Source organism: Cervus elaphus, chromosome 12, assembly GCF_910594005.1.
Source record: "Cervus elaphus chromosome 12, mCerEla1.1, whole genome shotgun sequence".
NCBI classification, from domain to species: domain Eukaryota; kingdom Metazoa; phylum Chordata; class Mammalia; order Artiodactyla; family Cervidae; genus Cervus; species Cervus elaphus.
Window position 1 is genome coordinate 68141049 of NC_057826.1, and position 17882 is coordinate 68158930.

The following is a 17882-nucleotide window of genomic DNA, read 5'->3' on the forward strand; positions in this document are numbered from 1 at the left end:
ACAAGTTTGCCTGATAATACCATACCATTTCATCTTCTCCCTCTTTCTTGTTTAATGCAACCTACCACAGAGCTAAAATCCATGCCTGAACCCGACATGTTTGTGTTCTTCAAAAGGAAAGGCAATAGGCAGACGTCTGCATACCCTCTTAGGTGCAAAATGAACAAAGGACAGACAGTACAGTTAGTCTTTTGAAAGAACCAAGCAATGCATATAACTTGAGGGTGTTTGTAAAAGTTACATTTTTACTAATATTTCCAAACTCACTCAACATTATAAAGAATATTATTTTTTGTCAACATGGGGGAAAATTTTACTAAATACATTTTTGGGTATGGATTAATTTTTTACCTTCCTAAAAGATAGGTTTATAATGAATTTATAATGATGTTTTCCTTCAGATTGAAATTTGGTTTGCAGTATAAAAAGTGAATAAATGAAAGTGAACAAATACAAAACTTCTTTTATTTTGCTAACCTGAAAACTGCTCTAGGTTTATTTTCGGTACACTTAATTCATTCAAAGCCAAACGTCCCTAATGCCTAAATTATTTGAGTGTTATATAATTATGTGGTATAAATGGAGATATAAAGCAGGGTAAAGAATGCACTTTTGAAAAATTTTACTCATAAAAATACCAACTACCATCCATACCTACAGACAATTAGTCGTGTTTAAAAATAAACTCTTGTCAAGGCTGGCCCCGAGCTTCAGTTGTCTGCCCTCAGCCCCCAATCCAAAAGAGAAGCGTGGTTTCCAGACACAACATAACTAATGCTTTTAAATGAGATAAGTGGAAAATGTTTGGTGTTCAAACAAGTAATATAAAAAGAAGAAATTCTCATCAAATATATTTTTTTCAGCTTGGCTTACTGCCATAGAAGTCAGGAAACCATAAAGACTGGGCAAAACAAACTCAGGCTCCCAGCAAGATCAGCCCTTGCAGGTGGGCGAGAAAATCTAGTTGTAGCCTTCACGACTTTGGCTTTGCTAGGACCGTGAGAGGTTATTCCATGACGGTAATGCAACCCTGGGTATCTGTAACTCTACATGAAGAGAAATGGGGAGGGAGACATAATGAATGCAGGCTTAGCCAAAAAAAAAAAAAATATGAGGGCGATTTGGTAACTGGGCGGAGAATTGAAAAATCACACCTTTCAGTCTCCACATTTTTTCTTTTGTTCAGTATATAAGGAGAAACCATCCGGAAGGAAGAAAGATTATGACTATCTATAAACTAACTGTTTGACGGAGACAGAAATGCTGATAATGAGTGGGTTGTGTCTGTAGTTCTTGGCTGTTCCCATGAGCAAGGGATGAAGGAAAACAGAAACTCTTGATATGTTTGTCTAAAGAGGTAGTGGTGTGACCACGGGCAGCAAGAGTTCAGCTGAAGTTCAGGGCAGATGCTGCCAGGAGTTTACGCTGCAGGAAAGTAAAATTGCTTCCGGATTCACCTTTTCCTCCCAGCCTCTCTTCCAGGACCATCAGGGTCACGCAACACTGTGGCACAAGGTGACGATGTCAGTGGGGAAGCAGGCATGCAGCAGGATGCCCCTCTCCCGGTTACAGTCCAGCTCCTGGATAAACCCGTACCAGTAGATGACTAAGCCTGGCCCAAACCTGCAAAAACACGAGAAAATAACACACACAGGTAGTACTGACATAATTCCAGAAAAAGGTAAATCACTGATGCATGGATAAGATGACGACATGACTTTACACAGTTTTTGTTTTGTTCGCTCTGATTCTGACTGAAAGTAGTTGAACTTAGACCAAAAAGTTTATTGAATGCAAATGTTACCACCTTGGACGGATTTGTTACCTTTTTTTCAAGGAACCTGAACTATTTCACTATCCTGATTTCCTCTCAGTCAGGAGTTATGCTGACTTAGCTGATGAAGGATAAAACAGAGATGCAGGAGCATTGAGCTGGGGAGCACCAGGCTTGGGCTTTTAGACTTTTAACCACAGGCACAGCTGAGCGCAGCTTCCCTGGTGGTTCAGATGGTAAAGAATCTGCCTGCAATGCAAGAGACCGGAGTCTGATCCCTGGGTCAGGAAGATCCCCTGGAGAAGGGAATGGCAACCACTCTAGTATTCTTGCCAGGAGGGTTGCTTCCATGTACAGAGGTGCCTGGTGGGTTACAGTCCATGGGATCCCAAAGAGTTGGACATGACTGAGTGATTAACACTTTCACATTCAGAGGCACCCCTTTAAAGGTTAAACTTACCTATTTTCAATTAAGTGGGGAAAAAAATGTTTGAAAAGTACTTTTAAAAAACGAAATGGCTCAAAGTCTTCTTCTTACAATATACCAATAGGGCCAGAAGTTCCTTCTGCCCTATTCTTTCTAGTCTAAAACAAAACAAAACAAAAACACACATACACACATAGGGCAACTGGGATCCTACAAAGAAATCTTTTGACCCTCCTCCCTCTGCATTACAATTTCTCTTAAGCGTGAACATGGCATGAACTTTGGCGTAGGTTCTTATCACGAAAACAAGGAATAATGCCACGTAGAGTTGAGAAAAAGTCTTGACAGATGCAGGCTTAAAACCTCAGTATTTCTAAATAATGCCTCCGAATTATCTCCAATTTAGTTAGCACACTCAGGAAGTAGTCAGCAGGAAGTTGAGACCTCTAGGTTGGGTTCATAAAGATGTAATCACTATCAATCACCATGCACATAGAGATGTTTGGCACATCAGTTTCGCGTTTTTCCTACCAAGAGTACTTAATTAAAGGGCAGCTTTACTTTTGGTGTCGTGTTGCAGGAATTTTACAGTGAAATCATAAATTATGAATGTTGGGTTAGTAAAAGGATGTCTAAAAACAGAACTGCTTTCTGTATTCTGACGTTACAGCGGGCTGAAGCGAGCTAGGCCAAAAGGCCTTTTCCTTCCATGATTTATTATATGCTGAAGTGTACTTGCCAAAACAAACAGTACAGGATGAGCTGTGAAATACTGTATGCACAGGAACAAGTTCAGCTGGATTTCGTGGGATGGTGTATTTGGGAATTCATATCAGGAAGGTAGCCAAGCTGGATGCAAGATTAACTGAAACCTTTGCATCCTCGTTGTGCAGGGACAGAATCCTGAGATGGCGACTCTCAACACCTGAACATGTTCGGGGGGACACAGGAGCCATCTAGGATGTAATGCCTTGGAGTACCAGGCCCTGCAACATTTACCCTCAGGGCTGACTGCACGTGCTTTTGTTTCTCAATATCTCTGAAGAGTCTCCTTTGTGGTCAGAAGAATCAGGCACCTAAGGTGCGAGCAACGTGCATCTCCCCCTGACCCCCACTGCGCTTACATGCCCATCAGGTGACGCTCACACCTAAACAAGGTATTGCTTCCATTTGAATCGAGGGTTTCTTGGTAACTCTCAATCACAAACAACTGTCTGCAATGGATACCACTTGGTATCTTGATTTCACAAAGAGCTCTGTGACTAGTATCAAAGATGATCTTGGGTTCGTCAAAACAAGTCTGGCAAGAGCAGGAAGAGCTGTGATTCTGAGGATCTTGCCTGAGACGCCTCAAACCTTCCCATCAGTAAAGCAGCCCTGAGTCACAGTCTGGAGAAACCTAATGTTAACCTCAACACGTTTCCTCTGTTTTATTATGCAGCCATTCTGGAAGTCGTGATGTTCTTTAGAAAGGTGCTCATATTTTTACAAAGGGAGGGAAAAAAAGAAGGCAATCTAACCAGTCATGGAAAAGAACAAAAGAATATATAGAGGTCGTAAACAACAAGCCCAGTGTTTTAAAGATTTAATAAAACAAAAACACATATCACCAGCACTGAGAGAGTGAGAGCAGCCTGCTCTTTACCTGAATCATAAGCCAAAGGATACGAGGCACGGTGGCTCTTTACGAAAACGGCAATTTCTAGGCAAGTCAGGCTGGGGAACACCTCGATGACCAAGAAAGCGGACTTGTGTTTCACTTGTGAGGCAACAGATGAAATCAGCAACCAGAAAATGTTTTGCAAGATTGTGAATCTGGATTGCTTCCATGTCCCAGCTATTGTAAACACTGCTGCAATGAACACTGGGGTACACATGTCTCCTTCAATTCTGGTTTCCTCAGGGTATATGCCCAGCAGTGGGATTGCTGGGCCCTAGGGCAGTTCTATTCCCAGTTTTTTAGGGAATCTCCATATTGTTCTCCATAGTGGCTGTACCAATTTACATTCCCACCAAGAGTGTAAGAGGGTTCCCTTTTCTCCACACCCTCTCCAGCCTTTATTGTTTGTAGACTTTTTGATGATGGCCATTCTGAGTGGTATGAGATGACACCTCATTGTGGTTTTGATTTGCATTTCTCTGATAGAGTGATGTTGAGCATCTTTTCATCAGCAGATGAATGGATAAGGAAGTTGTGGTACATATACACAATGGAGTATTACTCAACTATAACAAGGAGTGCATTTGAGTCAGTTCTAATGAGGTGGATGAACCTGGAGCCTATTATACAGAGTGAAATAAGTCAGAAAGAGAAAGAAAAATACTGTATATTAATGAATATATATGGAATTTAGAAATATGGTACCAACGATCCTACATGCAGGGAAGCAAAGGAGACACAGACATAAAGAACAGACTTTTGGATGCAGTGGGAGAAGGCGAGGGTGGGATGATTTGAAAGAATAGCACCAAAACATGTACATTACCACATGTAAAATAGATGACCAGGGCAAGTTTGATGCACTGAGGCAGGGCACCCAAAGCCGGTGCTCTGGGACAACCCAGAGGGATGGGGTGGGGAGGGAGGTGGGAGGCGTGGTTCAGGATGGGGGACACATGTATACCTGTGGCTGATTCATGCTGATATACAGCAAAACCAATCACAATACTGTAAAGTAACTATCCTCCAATTAAAATAAATACATTAAACAAAAATAAATGGAAGACTGTGAATCTGAACGTTTCATGTAGTGGTTTGCTAGGAGGACTCTCTAAAGGTAGCAACACAGATATTTGAGCTATTTTTAGTATATATAAGAAATGACTCATAATAAGGCTCTACCACCTAAATCTTTGTTCCCTAGCTTCTGGGTGACATTATATTAACTTGCGTAATACCAGCTCTCTCGTGTGACTCAAGAGCTCTGACAGTATATCTTAATTAATTAAAAACAAGGAAATATAATAACTTCCCTTTGTAAATAGAGATTGGCAGATGAAGGCTTTCAAATTATGTAGTCTTTGAATGACAAAAATAATGGGGACCACAGATGGTGACAAGTTTGGAAATTTAATGAGAAAACAAGATCTGGCCTTGTTCCCAACACCTTGAGTGCATTTCTGATGTTTCTCCAATAGCTCAGGATCCAGAGATTATCAGATGCTGGCAAGATAACCTTTCAGCAACTTATCCATTTATGAGCAGGCTGACCATAGTAAGCAACCTTGTATGATCAATTCCTTGATTACTGGAACTTACAGAAGGGAGCATGTAGGCTGACAATTTGGAAAACCAAGCAACCCATCTCTAGTGTTTCCATCTGAAAAGGTGTTAAAACAGGGAGAGAACGAAGACCTAGGAAATTTTTATGTCGGGCAAATACTTGCTTAGGCACCTAGAGATTTCACCTTTTTTGATGTCTACTGGATAAGAAGGAGCTCATTGGGAAGGCAAACACAACCTTTGTGACCAATAAAAATCAAAGAGACTATTAACAGAATTTAAAAGAAAATAGAGTCCCTGAATGTGAGCAAATGTGCAAAGCAGAGGGTTGGTCTGCTACTAGGACTGCAGCCCTCCCTACCAGGCTGGAGATACTGGGTAATGGGATGTGTATGGATCTCCGAATTGACTGTGTAAACACATTTCAAGGTTGACTATAATTTGGAAGTTACTATTTTCATGGTCAAGTAATAAGATCAAAGCCTCCAAATGATTTTAAAAACTACTGTGGAGCATGGTGTGGAATGTGAGTGACTCTTGAACAAGTAATTTTGCCTGCAAATAAAATACTACCAAATTAGCAAAAATAACAAATACCTCTTGAATAAATGGGAGGTGAAAGTCAAGAGCCATGAAAGACCTCGAGGCTATGAAAATTAAAGCTCCTTACAAATAATGACAACTTGATAAATGCGTTTCTCTGGTTTCCTTCCATTTTAGAGTATTTAGAGAAATTAAGTAGGAGACTGGAATGAAAACTGGGTACCCTTCTGTAGGTTTTGTGTATATGCGTCTCTCAGAGGTTATATGCTTCAGCATTCCTCTCTCTGCTGTATTGTGCCACTTTTGAGGGCAAAGACCATGTTTCACTTACATTTGTATCCTCTAGACCTAGCACAGTACCTGGTACATGACAGATACCCTTGGACAAGATGGAGAACGCAGTGCTAGTGTTAGTAATAACAGGATCAGACAGCTTTTGCACTGGTTACTGGATCAGTGGCCACCCAGACACAGGCGATGGAAGGGCTCAGCCATTGCCATGGTTTGGTAATTTTATTAGTGACCAGGAAGATCACCCCAATGGCATACTTACAGGTCATAGTGCTAGTCATAATAATAGTTACAACAATGTTAATTATTAACAATTTCATAGCACTGACTATGTGACAGACACTGTTCTAGGCACTTTACACGTGTGGATCCATTTAATTCTCAGGTCAGTTCCATGAGGGAGGAAGTTATTGTCCCCACTTTATAAGAAAAGAAACTGAGGCACATAGAAATTTAAGTATTTTGCCAGAGATCATGTAGCTAAAAAGTAGAGGAATCTGCTTTGGAAGCCAGGACTGGCTGGAGGGTCTGTGACTGTCTTGCTAATATCAGTCTACTAAATATGGTAACACAGTATTAGACTTCAACCAGAAAAAGAGCAGAGATGATCAATGCACTGGTCAGACCACACCTAGATTGTTGTGGAGGGTTCTGGTGTCATAGTTTAAAGGAGAATATCTCTAGTCTGGAACTGATCTGGAGGAGAACTCTAGGATGAGTGAGGAAGCATTAGAGTAACAAAGTATATACATACGACTTGGAAATGGACACTTAAGGTGGTAATATGCTCACTCATGACCTTTAGATTTTTACAGTCCTCTCGGGAGAAGGAATTGGATTCCTGCTGTAGCTCTTGAGTACAGAAGTAGGGCAATGTTTGGAAAGTAACCAAGAATCAGATTTTGATTCAACATGAAGAACAATCACTGAGTGAGTTTGGAAGTGGATCTTTCCTCAGTCAAACCTCCAGATGAGACCACAGACCCTGGGGCAATGCCTTCAGTGCAGCCCCTGAGAGAGGGCAAAGAGCATGACTCAGGAAAGCTACACCCATATTCCTGACCCACAGGGAAAGTCAGATAACAAATGTGTGTTATTTTACGTCATTTCGTTTGGGGCGGTTTTTTATATAGCAATAGATAAGTAATAGATCTACCTGCACCACAGACTTGAGTACTCAAATACCATTCCTCAACATAAGCAGTGTGGAGAGACCTGTTGTCTATAGGTTGGCTTTTGTCAGTTCAACTTGAACCTAGACTATACAGCAGAAGGAGTTACCGAATGAGATTATCAGTAAGTAGCAACTCTTTATCAAGGCAAATCTCAGATACAAAGCAACTCTGTCCTATTACACTAACAGAGGTTTTGGGGTCCTGACTGACTATACCCCAGTGCCCCTCCCTGCTGTGTATCTAGGACGCTGGGGTTTCCCAAAGTAGAGAAATCATATATAAAATGAAGAATTCTGCATCTTTCCCCCAGTTCTGTGGTTTTGGTGTTAAACTTGGCTATTGGGCTTCCGAAGCTGCTAAGAGAGGGTGGAGACAGGATGTGGGATGTTGGTTATAGGCACAACTCTGCCAGTTGAGGTGACCGTTGACAACTAAGGAATAGACATTTTAAAAAACCCAGCTGGGGTAATCCAAGCTTGTTGGGTGTTGGGGCAAATAGATTCTGTCAGTCTCAACAGGTGCTGAGGACAATCCAGGAAAAACAAATGCTGGTTACATTTTGTTCAATTAAAAAAGGCAGCTCAATCTGTAAGATATTTTGTAAAAAATTGTCAACAAAAATGTTTTAAAAATGGTATCTCAGAGAGTAAACTCTTAAGTTTTTCAGAAAAATTTAGCTATCCTCATATAATCTCTGAGGTTGTCAGATTATGAATGTTGGACAGAATACGGCACAAATTATATATTAAGTCTTCCACAACTCTCTGAGAAACTCAGAGGCACAGACAGAAAATGTGGCCTCCCAAATTCAGGAAGGACTTGCTTATTTCTTTTAAACTACGTAAAAAAAATACTCTCTCTTCCTTGTCAGGCCTCTGTGCTATCCTATAACACATGAATTACGTGGATGGTAGTTTTACTTATGGAGAAAAGAGAAGACTATTAACTTTCTATTATTAAGACTTCCTTGAAAGAGGACAGTGAAAAAGTTGGCTTAAAACTCAACATTCAGAAAACTAAGATCATGGCATCCGGTCCCATCGCTTCATGGCAAATAGATGAGGAAACAATGGAAACAGTGAGAGACTTTATTTTCTTGGGCTCCAGAATCACTACAGATGGTGACTGCAGCCATGAAATTAAAAGATGCTTGCTCCTTTGAAGAAAAGCTATGACCAACCTAGACAGCATATTAAAAAGCAGAGACATTATTTTGCCAACAAAGGTCTATCTAGTCAAAGTTATGTTTTTTCCAGTAGCCATGTAAGGATGTGAGAGTTGGACTATAAAGAAAGCTGAGTGCCAAAGAATTGATGCTTTCGAACTGTGGTGTTGGAGAAGACTCTTCAGAGTCCCTTGGACAGCAAGGAGATCCAACCAGTCCATCCTAAAGGAAATCAGTACTGAATATGCACTGGAAGGACTGATGCTGAAGCTGAAACTCCAATATTTTGGCCACCTGATGTGAAGAACTGACTCACTGGAAAAGACCCTGATGCTGGGAAAGATTGAAGGTTGGAGGAGAAGGGGATGGTAGAGGATGAGATGGTTGGATGGCATCACCGACTCTATGGACATAAGTTTGCGTAAACTCCAGGAGTTGGTGATGACAGGGAGGCCTGGTGTGCTGCAGTACATGGGGTTGCAAAGAGTCAGACACGACTGAGTGACTGAACTGACTGACTGACCGAGGCACCCTCTTCAGAGGGGCTGAAATGAAATGTAAATGCAGGAATTGAGAGATTTCCAATCGCATATTAGATATCATTTTGCTAAATTAGCCCCAATAGCCAACTCCCTGGTTAGCTTCCTAAAGCCCATTTAGCTTCTATTTCTCCACAGATTTCAGAGGGCCTGTGAGCAGACATTATGTCTATAAAGATGTTGTTTAAATACAAATAAAATGATTCCAGTACCCAACAGCAAAGAGGTAACTAACATTTACTGCATGCTTATTATGTGGCTGGCAGTGTTTCAAGTGCTTTTACATGTACAGGCTTATTTAATATGTGCAAGCCAGCCCCTTATGTGAGAAGGAGTAGGCTGTGTGTGCTATGATTATCCCCATTTCACAGATGAAAAGCTGAGGCACAGAAATGGTCAGAAATGTATCTCATATTTATGGAATTAACTTTGCTTATCAATGGTTTCAGCTCCAAGAAAAAATAACTATTAAAAAAAAATCAACACACTTTTATACCTCTTTTCATAATATGAAGGTGAATGGTGGTGGGATTCATATTCTATTGTACAATTTGGCTCTCTATAAAGAATAAGAGAAAATTCATGACACTGATCATATACCTCTTTTCTCAATGAGCTGTGTTACTATAAATACATTTAAAAAAGGATTCTAATGCATGAGGCTTCTGCAATATAAATCTGGTTCAAGTTAATAAAATAAACAATTTTCATCTGAAGGATGACAAGAGGACTATGGAATGATTTGATGATGTTAGTCAAGCCTTTGGTTATGAGAGTCTTCATCAAACAATAAAAACAAAACCTAGTTGTATTGATTCAAATCTTTGTTCTCAACCCAAACTTTTTCAATTCACAAGCAAATAGAAAACTCCTCTCCAAAAGAGGAATAGCAGAAAATCTTTTTTTTCCCCTCCCCTTTCTTATTTTGAGTTGCTGTGTGGGGTCTGAAGTATCTTCTGAGGATGTGTGCAGACATGTGGCTGTTGGAAGTCAATTGTTTCACCATCAAAAAGACTTGCATGTGGTTTTTATGAAGAACGCATTCTCAAACACACAGTCCAGGACGAAGGAGAAATATAAAACATCTTGTAATTGTTTTAAAATAAACTCTTACACTGTTTATTTAGTTTTAATCTGTGTGTTGTAGATTGGTTATGCACTTGTTAATCACTGTTGTATGTATCTCCAGACAGAGTTGTAAATAACTTTTCAGTCCAAGTGAAATATGCTTGCACATGTTTATATGCAAAGTATGTGCGTATTTATGCCTGTGTATAAATATGTGTACAATAATAATAGATTAGTGATCATGTAATACAGCGTCTTAAGGTTCTGGCACTATGGTCAATTTCACATACAAAGCAAATATTCTTTTTTTGGTAATATCTAGAGATGAAGTAAAAATATAAATTGATTGTTTCATTTGCTTTTTTTGGCTTGGCAACTCTGTGTTTGCAAATTGAAATGACTAAAGAAATAGAATCCTAGTTACGAATATTCTCGCTGGGTTTATGGATCTTCATGATTAAAAATGCAAGTCTATATCTTTGTAACATCAATTTACTGTCTATAATCTTGAAAATAAAAAAGGAAAATATCTGAGAAATACTGACTTATTTTTGGCTTTTATGCCACATAGAAAATAAACAGATAATATATTATTTTGAAGAAAATTTAAAATGTATATAAATACACAACCACAACCACCTGAAATTCCCCTTGGTGTTTATATAACTCAGCGTTTTCATGTCTACATTAAATTGCCTGGAAAAGTGCTTGACTTCCACTTCACTTTGTCCTGTGTTGGGTATTCTTAGATGCTATACTAACAGTCTTTCCTGCCTATAGTAAATCTCTCCTCAAAAGAGAAAAACTGAGGTAGGTGGGAGAGAAAACAAAGGCAGAAGCTTTTTTATATTTAATCCATTGTTTTTAATATCTGTTTTCTTGGAGAAACACTACCTCCTGGCAGTGGGGCAGGCTCTCTGCATTTGCCTATTAAGAATTTACTTGTAAGCCTGCATATCCATCCTGCATGGAGTCACAAAAGAAATGATCTTCCTCTCTCTAAGGTAATTTAATAACTCAAATTTTAATAATGTAGAACTGTTCATATTTAAGTGTAAAAATAAGTTATCAATTGAGTAATACAATAATAATAATTGAATAAATAAGATGCCAAAAGATTCACAGTGCAAGAATAATTAGAACAATAACATGGTGTTCTAGAAGTCTTCATAGACAAGGTAAGTTCTCAGCTATGCTGCATTTATTCATATAATGGCCTTTTAATTTTCCCCATTAAATCCATTTTTTTGAGAGAAGAATGAAGCTTGGGACTAGAGGTCCTGAGAGATAGAGAGGGATGGCAGAATCAGAAGCATATTGAGATTATTTTATTGTGAAACTGGAGAATGAGCTTAGGTATGATAGCCTTGTTTTTTGTTTCAAATGAGGATGTATGAAGTGGATAGTACAATGCTTCTCCTTTTTTCTCCAATGGGATGGAAAGAAAAGAGAAACACCAAATGCAGTGAAAGAAACCAAACAACAAAAAAATCACAAAGTACCCAAGGTCATATTTGCTTTGAAAATACTTAAGTACTATCAGTGAGAGGACACTTCAGGGGACCTTGGGTGCAAATCATATCTATCGCTCTGGAATTTATACCCCAGCCTTCTTCCAAAAGTTGGGGTAGCTTACAAAATTGGTCGTGTGAATTATTACATGTTTTCTCAGTTATTTCCCCAGGGAAACATGCCAAAGGCAAACCCATCATTTCAGCTGATTTAGGGTTTGATGCCAGAGAATTTATAATTGATATGACAACCATAATGGAAAGTGATCATCATGCTGGCAACACATGGGGCTGACGGTGCAACAGTCCATTTTGGTATTTGCCAGTGAATCAACCATAGACGTGCTCTGATAAATGCTGAGGTTATTTCTGAACTTTTTATTACCAACTTTCTGAATACTAGAAATCAGAAATTATAAAACAGAAAATATTTTTATCACAAAAATATTGCAAACTTTTTGCACAGTCTTTTATTATTAGGCAGAGGGGGGAGGAGGCCTCTGTTTCCTCGGCTCAGTTCATGGAAGATCACAGGGTAACCCAGAGTTCAGTCAGACGTTTATCTCAAGACACAAAGAGATTTATGGGTTCTGGATATATATAAGTCTGCTTAAAATAAAAAAATTATCGGAATTTTCATCCTTGGCAAAGTCAAGTAACTAAAGGATTAAGGCTGATACATGTTTGCCCTATAAATCTATCATTAACCAAATGTGACAAAATGCTTCAGGTATGTCAGATCCCAACTTGCTCTAAATGTGTAGTTAAAATTTTCTTTTACTCATCATAAATACTTCATGATAAGGAAAGTCTCTCTGGCTAAACCATCACAGTCCTCAGAAGCAAACCTCTCATAAAGGCAAATGCTGGAAAGAGGAGAAAAAAAATGAGAAGGTAGAACCATCCAGGTCATTAGGAAAAATGGCCTGGTAAAGAAAAACAAACAAACAAAAAATAGTTCTCAGGAAAAAAAAAAAAGAGAATAATCCAGCCTGGCAGTTATTAAACAAACACTTCTAGAATACAAAGTTCCGCGAGAACAGCTTCTATTTCAGAGGCACGCAGGAGTCAACCAATGAAAATTGGCTGAGCGGATAGAAGAATACATGAACGAATAACACTACAGAGCCCCTGCCTCAGGAGAAGCTGTGGATGCTACCATAGCAGAGACATCACTTTGCCGACAAAAGTCCATATAGTCAAAGCTATGGTTTTTCTAGTAGTCAGGTATGGATGTGACAGTTGGACCATAAAGAAGGCTGAGCACTGAAGAATTGATGCTTTCAAACTGAAGTGCTGCAGAAGACTCTTAGGAGTCCCTTGGACAGCAAGGAGATCCAACCAGTCCATCCTAAAGGAAATTAACCCTGAATATTATTGGAAGGACTGATGCTGAAGCTGAAGCTCCAATACTTTGGCCACCTGATGTGAGGAGCTGACTCACTGGAAAAGACCCTGATGCTGGGAAAGATTGAGGGCAGGAGAAGACGGGGGCGACAGAGAATGAGATGGTTGGATGGCACCATCGAATGAATGGACGTGAATTTGAGAAAACTCAGGGAGATAGCAAACGACAGGGAAGCCTGGCATGTTGCAGTCCACGGGGTCACAAAGAGTCAGACACAACTGAACAACAACATTTGGGGGAAAATATCTTTTGCTGATACTCTCCACCATGGAGGGAAGAAAAATCATTTTTAAACATGAGAAAATGAGCCTTAAAAACATGCCTGAGTTGCACATTCTGAAGAGCTAGCTCCCAGAGGGGCTATTAGGAATCCCTGCTTTCCAGGTTGCTATGGAGGAGATGATGCTGAGGCTTAAAACCTGGTAGAAAACAGAAGTACCATTCCCTGGAAGGGCCATTCCTGGTGGTTGAGGTGGTGGCTGTAAGGTGGGTGGGAACTGACTGCTAAGAAGAAAAACTAAGCACTTGGGAACCAATCGCTGCACACAGGTGGCTCTGGCTTCCTTGAAATACAATCAATTCAGGTAGGCTTTGTTTACAGTAGCTTTTATCTAGAAGATAAGGTTGTAAAAACATCAATCAAAATGAAGTACTACTGTTCCTGGCCATATCTCAGCAGGTTCATCTGTTTTATTTCTGCCTCCCTTTCCAAATTCCTTAAGGTGTTTAAGATGAGTGAAGAGATATCAAGCTATGAAAGTGAACTGTATTTGTGTAGGACACGTGGATTTGCATTCTGTGAGCCACAAATGCCATGGCTATGGTGCCTGTAGAATTCTCAGGTTCAGGCGGAGTCCATATTCCTATTGCTTTACTTTCAAATAATACGTAAACTTTAAAAAACTATCTTTACACATTTTCAGCAGTGCTCCTTTAAGAAAAACGAGGATCTGGTGGCTTCTATACACTGGGTTAAGGCTTTTAGTTTATTTCTACCCTTTCCCCCCAAAATGTTATCATAAAATAGCAAATTATAAATAGAAAATTGAGCTTGGGAAACAAAGAATGCATTTTATGGTTAAACTGAACTTCGAAGGTCAACTGTATTAGTTAACAAAATTTTAAATTTAAGCCCATAAGGATCCTACTTGATTTTATTTTAACTGCATTACTAATTTAACGCCAGATCCATGCAATGAAGCACCCAGGCAGGGACATTTCCAAGTGAGAAGGGAAACTGTGCTGAAGGAGTGTAAAGGCACGCTGGCCCAACTCCAGAAGACAGTTTCCAACAGGGCGGGGAGGTGGGCAGGAGATACCGGACTGCGCAGAGCAGACCGATGCATGGGAGGCGAGCTGAACCGATGTCACCTGGAAATAGACCTTAAATCTAGACATAGCCAGCAGGCTCCCCCGGGCTGGATGCAGGTTGTGCTGAAGGTCTGCATGGTGGAAAATATCTTATCTGTCTTTCTGAAGGTTTTGAGTCATTCTTCAGGGCTGGGCTTTGTGAATCATTCTTCTGATTGATCTTCTTTTAAATACATCTAGAGGAAGGCATTCTAGTAAACATGAGGCCCAGTGGTTAACCCATTTCAGATTCAAGTCACCTAGATTCAAAGAATACTTGATACCAACCCTGTCTTCCAGGGCCTTTTAGGAGTAAGGGGGAAAAGTAGGTTAAAAGGCAGTGGTGTTGGAGAAGACTCTTTAGAGTCACTTGGACTGCAAGGAGATCAAACCAGCCAATCCTAAAGGAAATCAGTCCCGAACATTCATTGGAAAGACCGATGTTGAAGCTCCAATACTTTGGCCACCTGATGCGAAGAGCCAACTCATTAGAAAAGACCCTGATGCTGGGAAAGATTGAAGGCAGGAGGAGAAGGGGATGACAGAGGATGAGATGGTTGGATGGCATCACTGACTCAATGGATATGAGTTTGGGCAGACTCCGGGAGACGGTGGAGGGTAGGGAAGCCTGGCGTGCTACAGTTGCAAAGAGTCGGACATGACTGAGCAACTGAACAACAGAGGAGACCGATCTGGAGGACAGACTGTGGGAGAACCGTGCAGAAGGCCCTGTGTTGCCCCCGAAGAGGGGAGGGAAGGCTCTGAGCAGAAGTAAGGTCACCTTGGAGTCTTGAGGTCATGTTTGCTCAGTGGTAAGACAGGGAGGGTGCTTTTGGTGGAGGGAGAGGCACAGACACGGTGATGAGCAAAAGCCTGGGGGCTTCAGGGGCAACTCAGAAAAGTTCAGAATCAACAAAGATCATGGGCCTGGCAGAAGACACAGTTGGAAAAGTGGGGTGGGAGTGAGGCTGCTGAGGGCCAAAGGGGTGGTACACAAGTGGAGGGCCCTTTCCTCTGGATCCCATGGAGCAGGCACACCAGCCCTTTGCCCCAGGCTAATCCTCTTTTATGAAACCCAAATACCCGGGGCCATGTTTCTGCATGGAATTTGTAAGCTAAATATTTACTTTGTGTGGGGCCAAAGTATCTACTACAGCTCACTTATTTGGGGGTAAACACATTAGAGAAAAGTATACATTAAAACAAATCTCTCTCCCTCCCCCCATTTCCACTACATACAGAAAAAAGACTGCCATTCAAAAAAAAAAAAAAAAAAACACAGCAAAAACAAGAAACTGAAAGCTATATTGAGGGCTCAGCTTTCCACCGTCCCTGGGACAAAGTACATGTATATAAACAGTCACAGCCCAGCTCCACGGGGGTCCCCCCAGCTTGTATTCTTTGAGAGGTCTGCGGGCAGGAGGTGACTGGCCAACAGTTTCCTTAGTGACTTACACAGCAACCTTATTGAACTTAACAGGAGTCATTAGCTCCATTTTATGAAGATAAGGACTTCCAGGAGTGAGTTCTCCTCTGGTTGTTTTTTGATTAAAAGCAAGACAAGGGGAGAGAGCTCCACCAAACCTGCAGTTTTACTTGACAAACTCCGCGGCTCTGAGTTGGCCCCAGGAAGGCCACTAGGGCTGGTGCTGTGGTTTGACTCCATTCAAGTTGAAAGCAATCTGTCAGTGTGGAGAGGAGTTACAGAGGTTATTTTAAACATTTAGTTCAGCTTTTGACTGTCTTCTTTTAGAGGCATTCCTGGCTGCAAACTACCTCATCCTGGGTGACATAAGGCAAGCTATTGAATGAGGTTAGACTGAGGTCCCCACAGTCAGAGAGCTGGTCCATCCATGTTGCCATTAGCTGATTAATAGGTGTTTATTTTTAGGGCTTGAACTAACAGGCCATGCTAAGGCCAATGCAAGATGATATTTGAAGTAATCTGTGAGTGCCTCATGCTTGCCAAAGACCTTACTTTTTTTGTGTGGTTGTTGATGTAGCTGAAGTCCTTGTCTGACCAGTAACATTTAATGTCAAAGACAAAGAAAACTCTACCCCCACTCCATTATAAAGAAGGCCAAGAATAGATCCATTATCACTATTTAAAAAAAATATTTGTTGAAGGAAAAGGGAAGACAAATATGACCTACCAGTTATGGCAGCTGGTTAAGTCCAAATTCTCATCCAGTAGTAAATAATGAAAATGCTTAATATTAGGTCTGATGCCTTGCACAAACAATACCTAGGCTTACCATTTTTTTTCAATATTATGACTGCAGATATATGTTATTATAAAACATATAAAATATTTCATTATAAAACTTACTTCATTTAAGGAATTTATTTTGATTTATGAAATTTATGATTTTAAAGGATTCAGAAGCAAAATGACAAAATGAACTGGTTTCTCACTGCCAAACCCTAAGTTTGAGAGCTGTTACAATTACATATTTATTTCTGTTTAATGTTTACCTCCCTTATAGACATATATTCCATAAAAGCAGTGCCCTGTCTACTTTACCATTACTTGGCATCTGGTGGTACAAGGCACGTGTGTGTGTGTGTGTGTGTGTGTGTGTGTGTGTGTGTTTATGTGTGTGTTCTCTGTTGTGTCTGACCCTTTGTGGCCCCATGGACTGTAGCCTGCCAGGCTCCTCTGTCCATGGAATTTTCCAGGCAAGAATACTAGAGTGGGTTGCCATTCCCTATTCCAGGGGATCTTTCCAACCCAGGGATTGAACCTGTGTCTCTTGTATCTCTTGCATTGATAGGCAGATTCTTTACCACTAGCACTATCTGGGAAGCCCATATGGCACACAGCAGATGTACAATAAATATTGGCTGAATTAATGAATGAAAGGTAGAAAAGTTACACAGAGGGTCTTTGCACAGATATTTTGCTTAGGTGTAGTCTAGATCTTGAATCTAATGACATATATAGAATGGGCTCAATAGTTTGAAAAACAGTGCTATTATCAATATTTGCTTTACTCAAGTCATTTGCCTTTGTTCACTTGATAACCTTTCCTACTTCCCAAAGCAGGACAGCCATTGGTGTTGACTGGCACAGTAAAGGGGAAGTTAAAGCTACTGCTTTTCACACTTCCTACCTTTTCTTTGAGCAAATTTTTGCTGGGATATTTTTATAGGAAAATGAGGCAGAAACTTCTCTCTTTTAGTTTGGATTTGTCACCTCAGCCTCTGTGGTACGGAACAGTACCACACTAGGACTCCTGCCTCACCTTTTGCAAAAAAGTGCTAGCTGCTCAGTCGTGTCTGACTCTTTGCACCCCCTGGACCGTAGCCCACCTCTGTCCATGGAATTCTCCAGGCAAGAATACTGGAGTGGCTAGCCATTCCCTTCTCCAGGGGATCTTCCCAACCCAGGGACTGAACCCAGGTCTC

The 17882-nt window shown here is 40.5% G+C and overlaps 1 protein-coding gene across 4 annotated transcripts in view; it reads right to left on the reverse strand.

Moving 5' to 3' along the window:
* Positions 1–222: 222 nt before the first annotated feature.
* Positions 223–17882, reverse strand: part of CDIN1 (CDAN1 interacting nuclease 1) — a 229269-nt gene continuing 211609 nt past the window's right edge. For all 4 annotated transcript variants that reach the window (XM_043919271.1, XM_043919269.1, XM_043919272.1 and 1 more), the window contains one exon: positions 223–1623. In XM_043919271.1, the coding sequence (XP_043775206.1) occupies positions 1494–1623 (130 nt within the window). In that variant the 3' untranslated portion in view covers positions 223–1493. The remainder of the gene's footprint in view (positions 1624–17882) is intronic.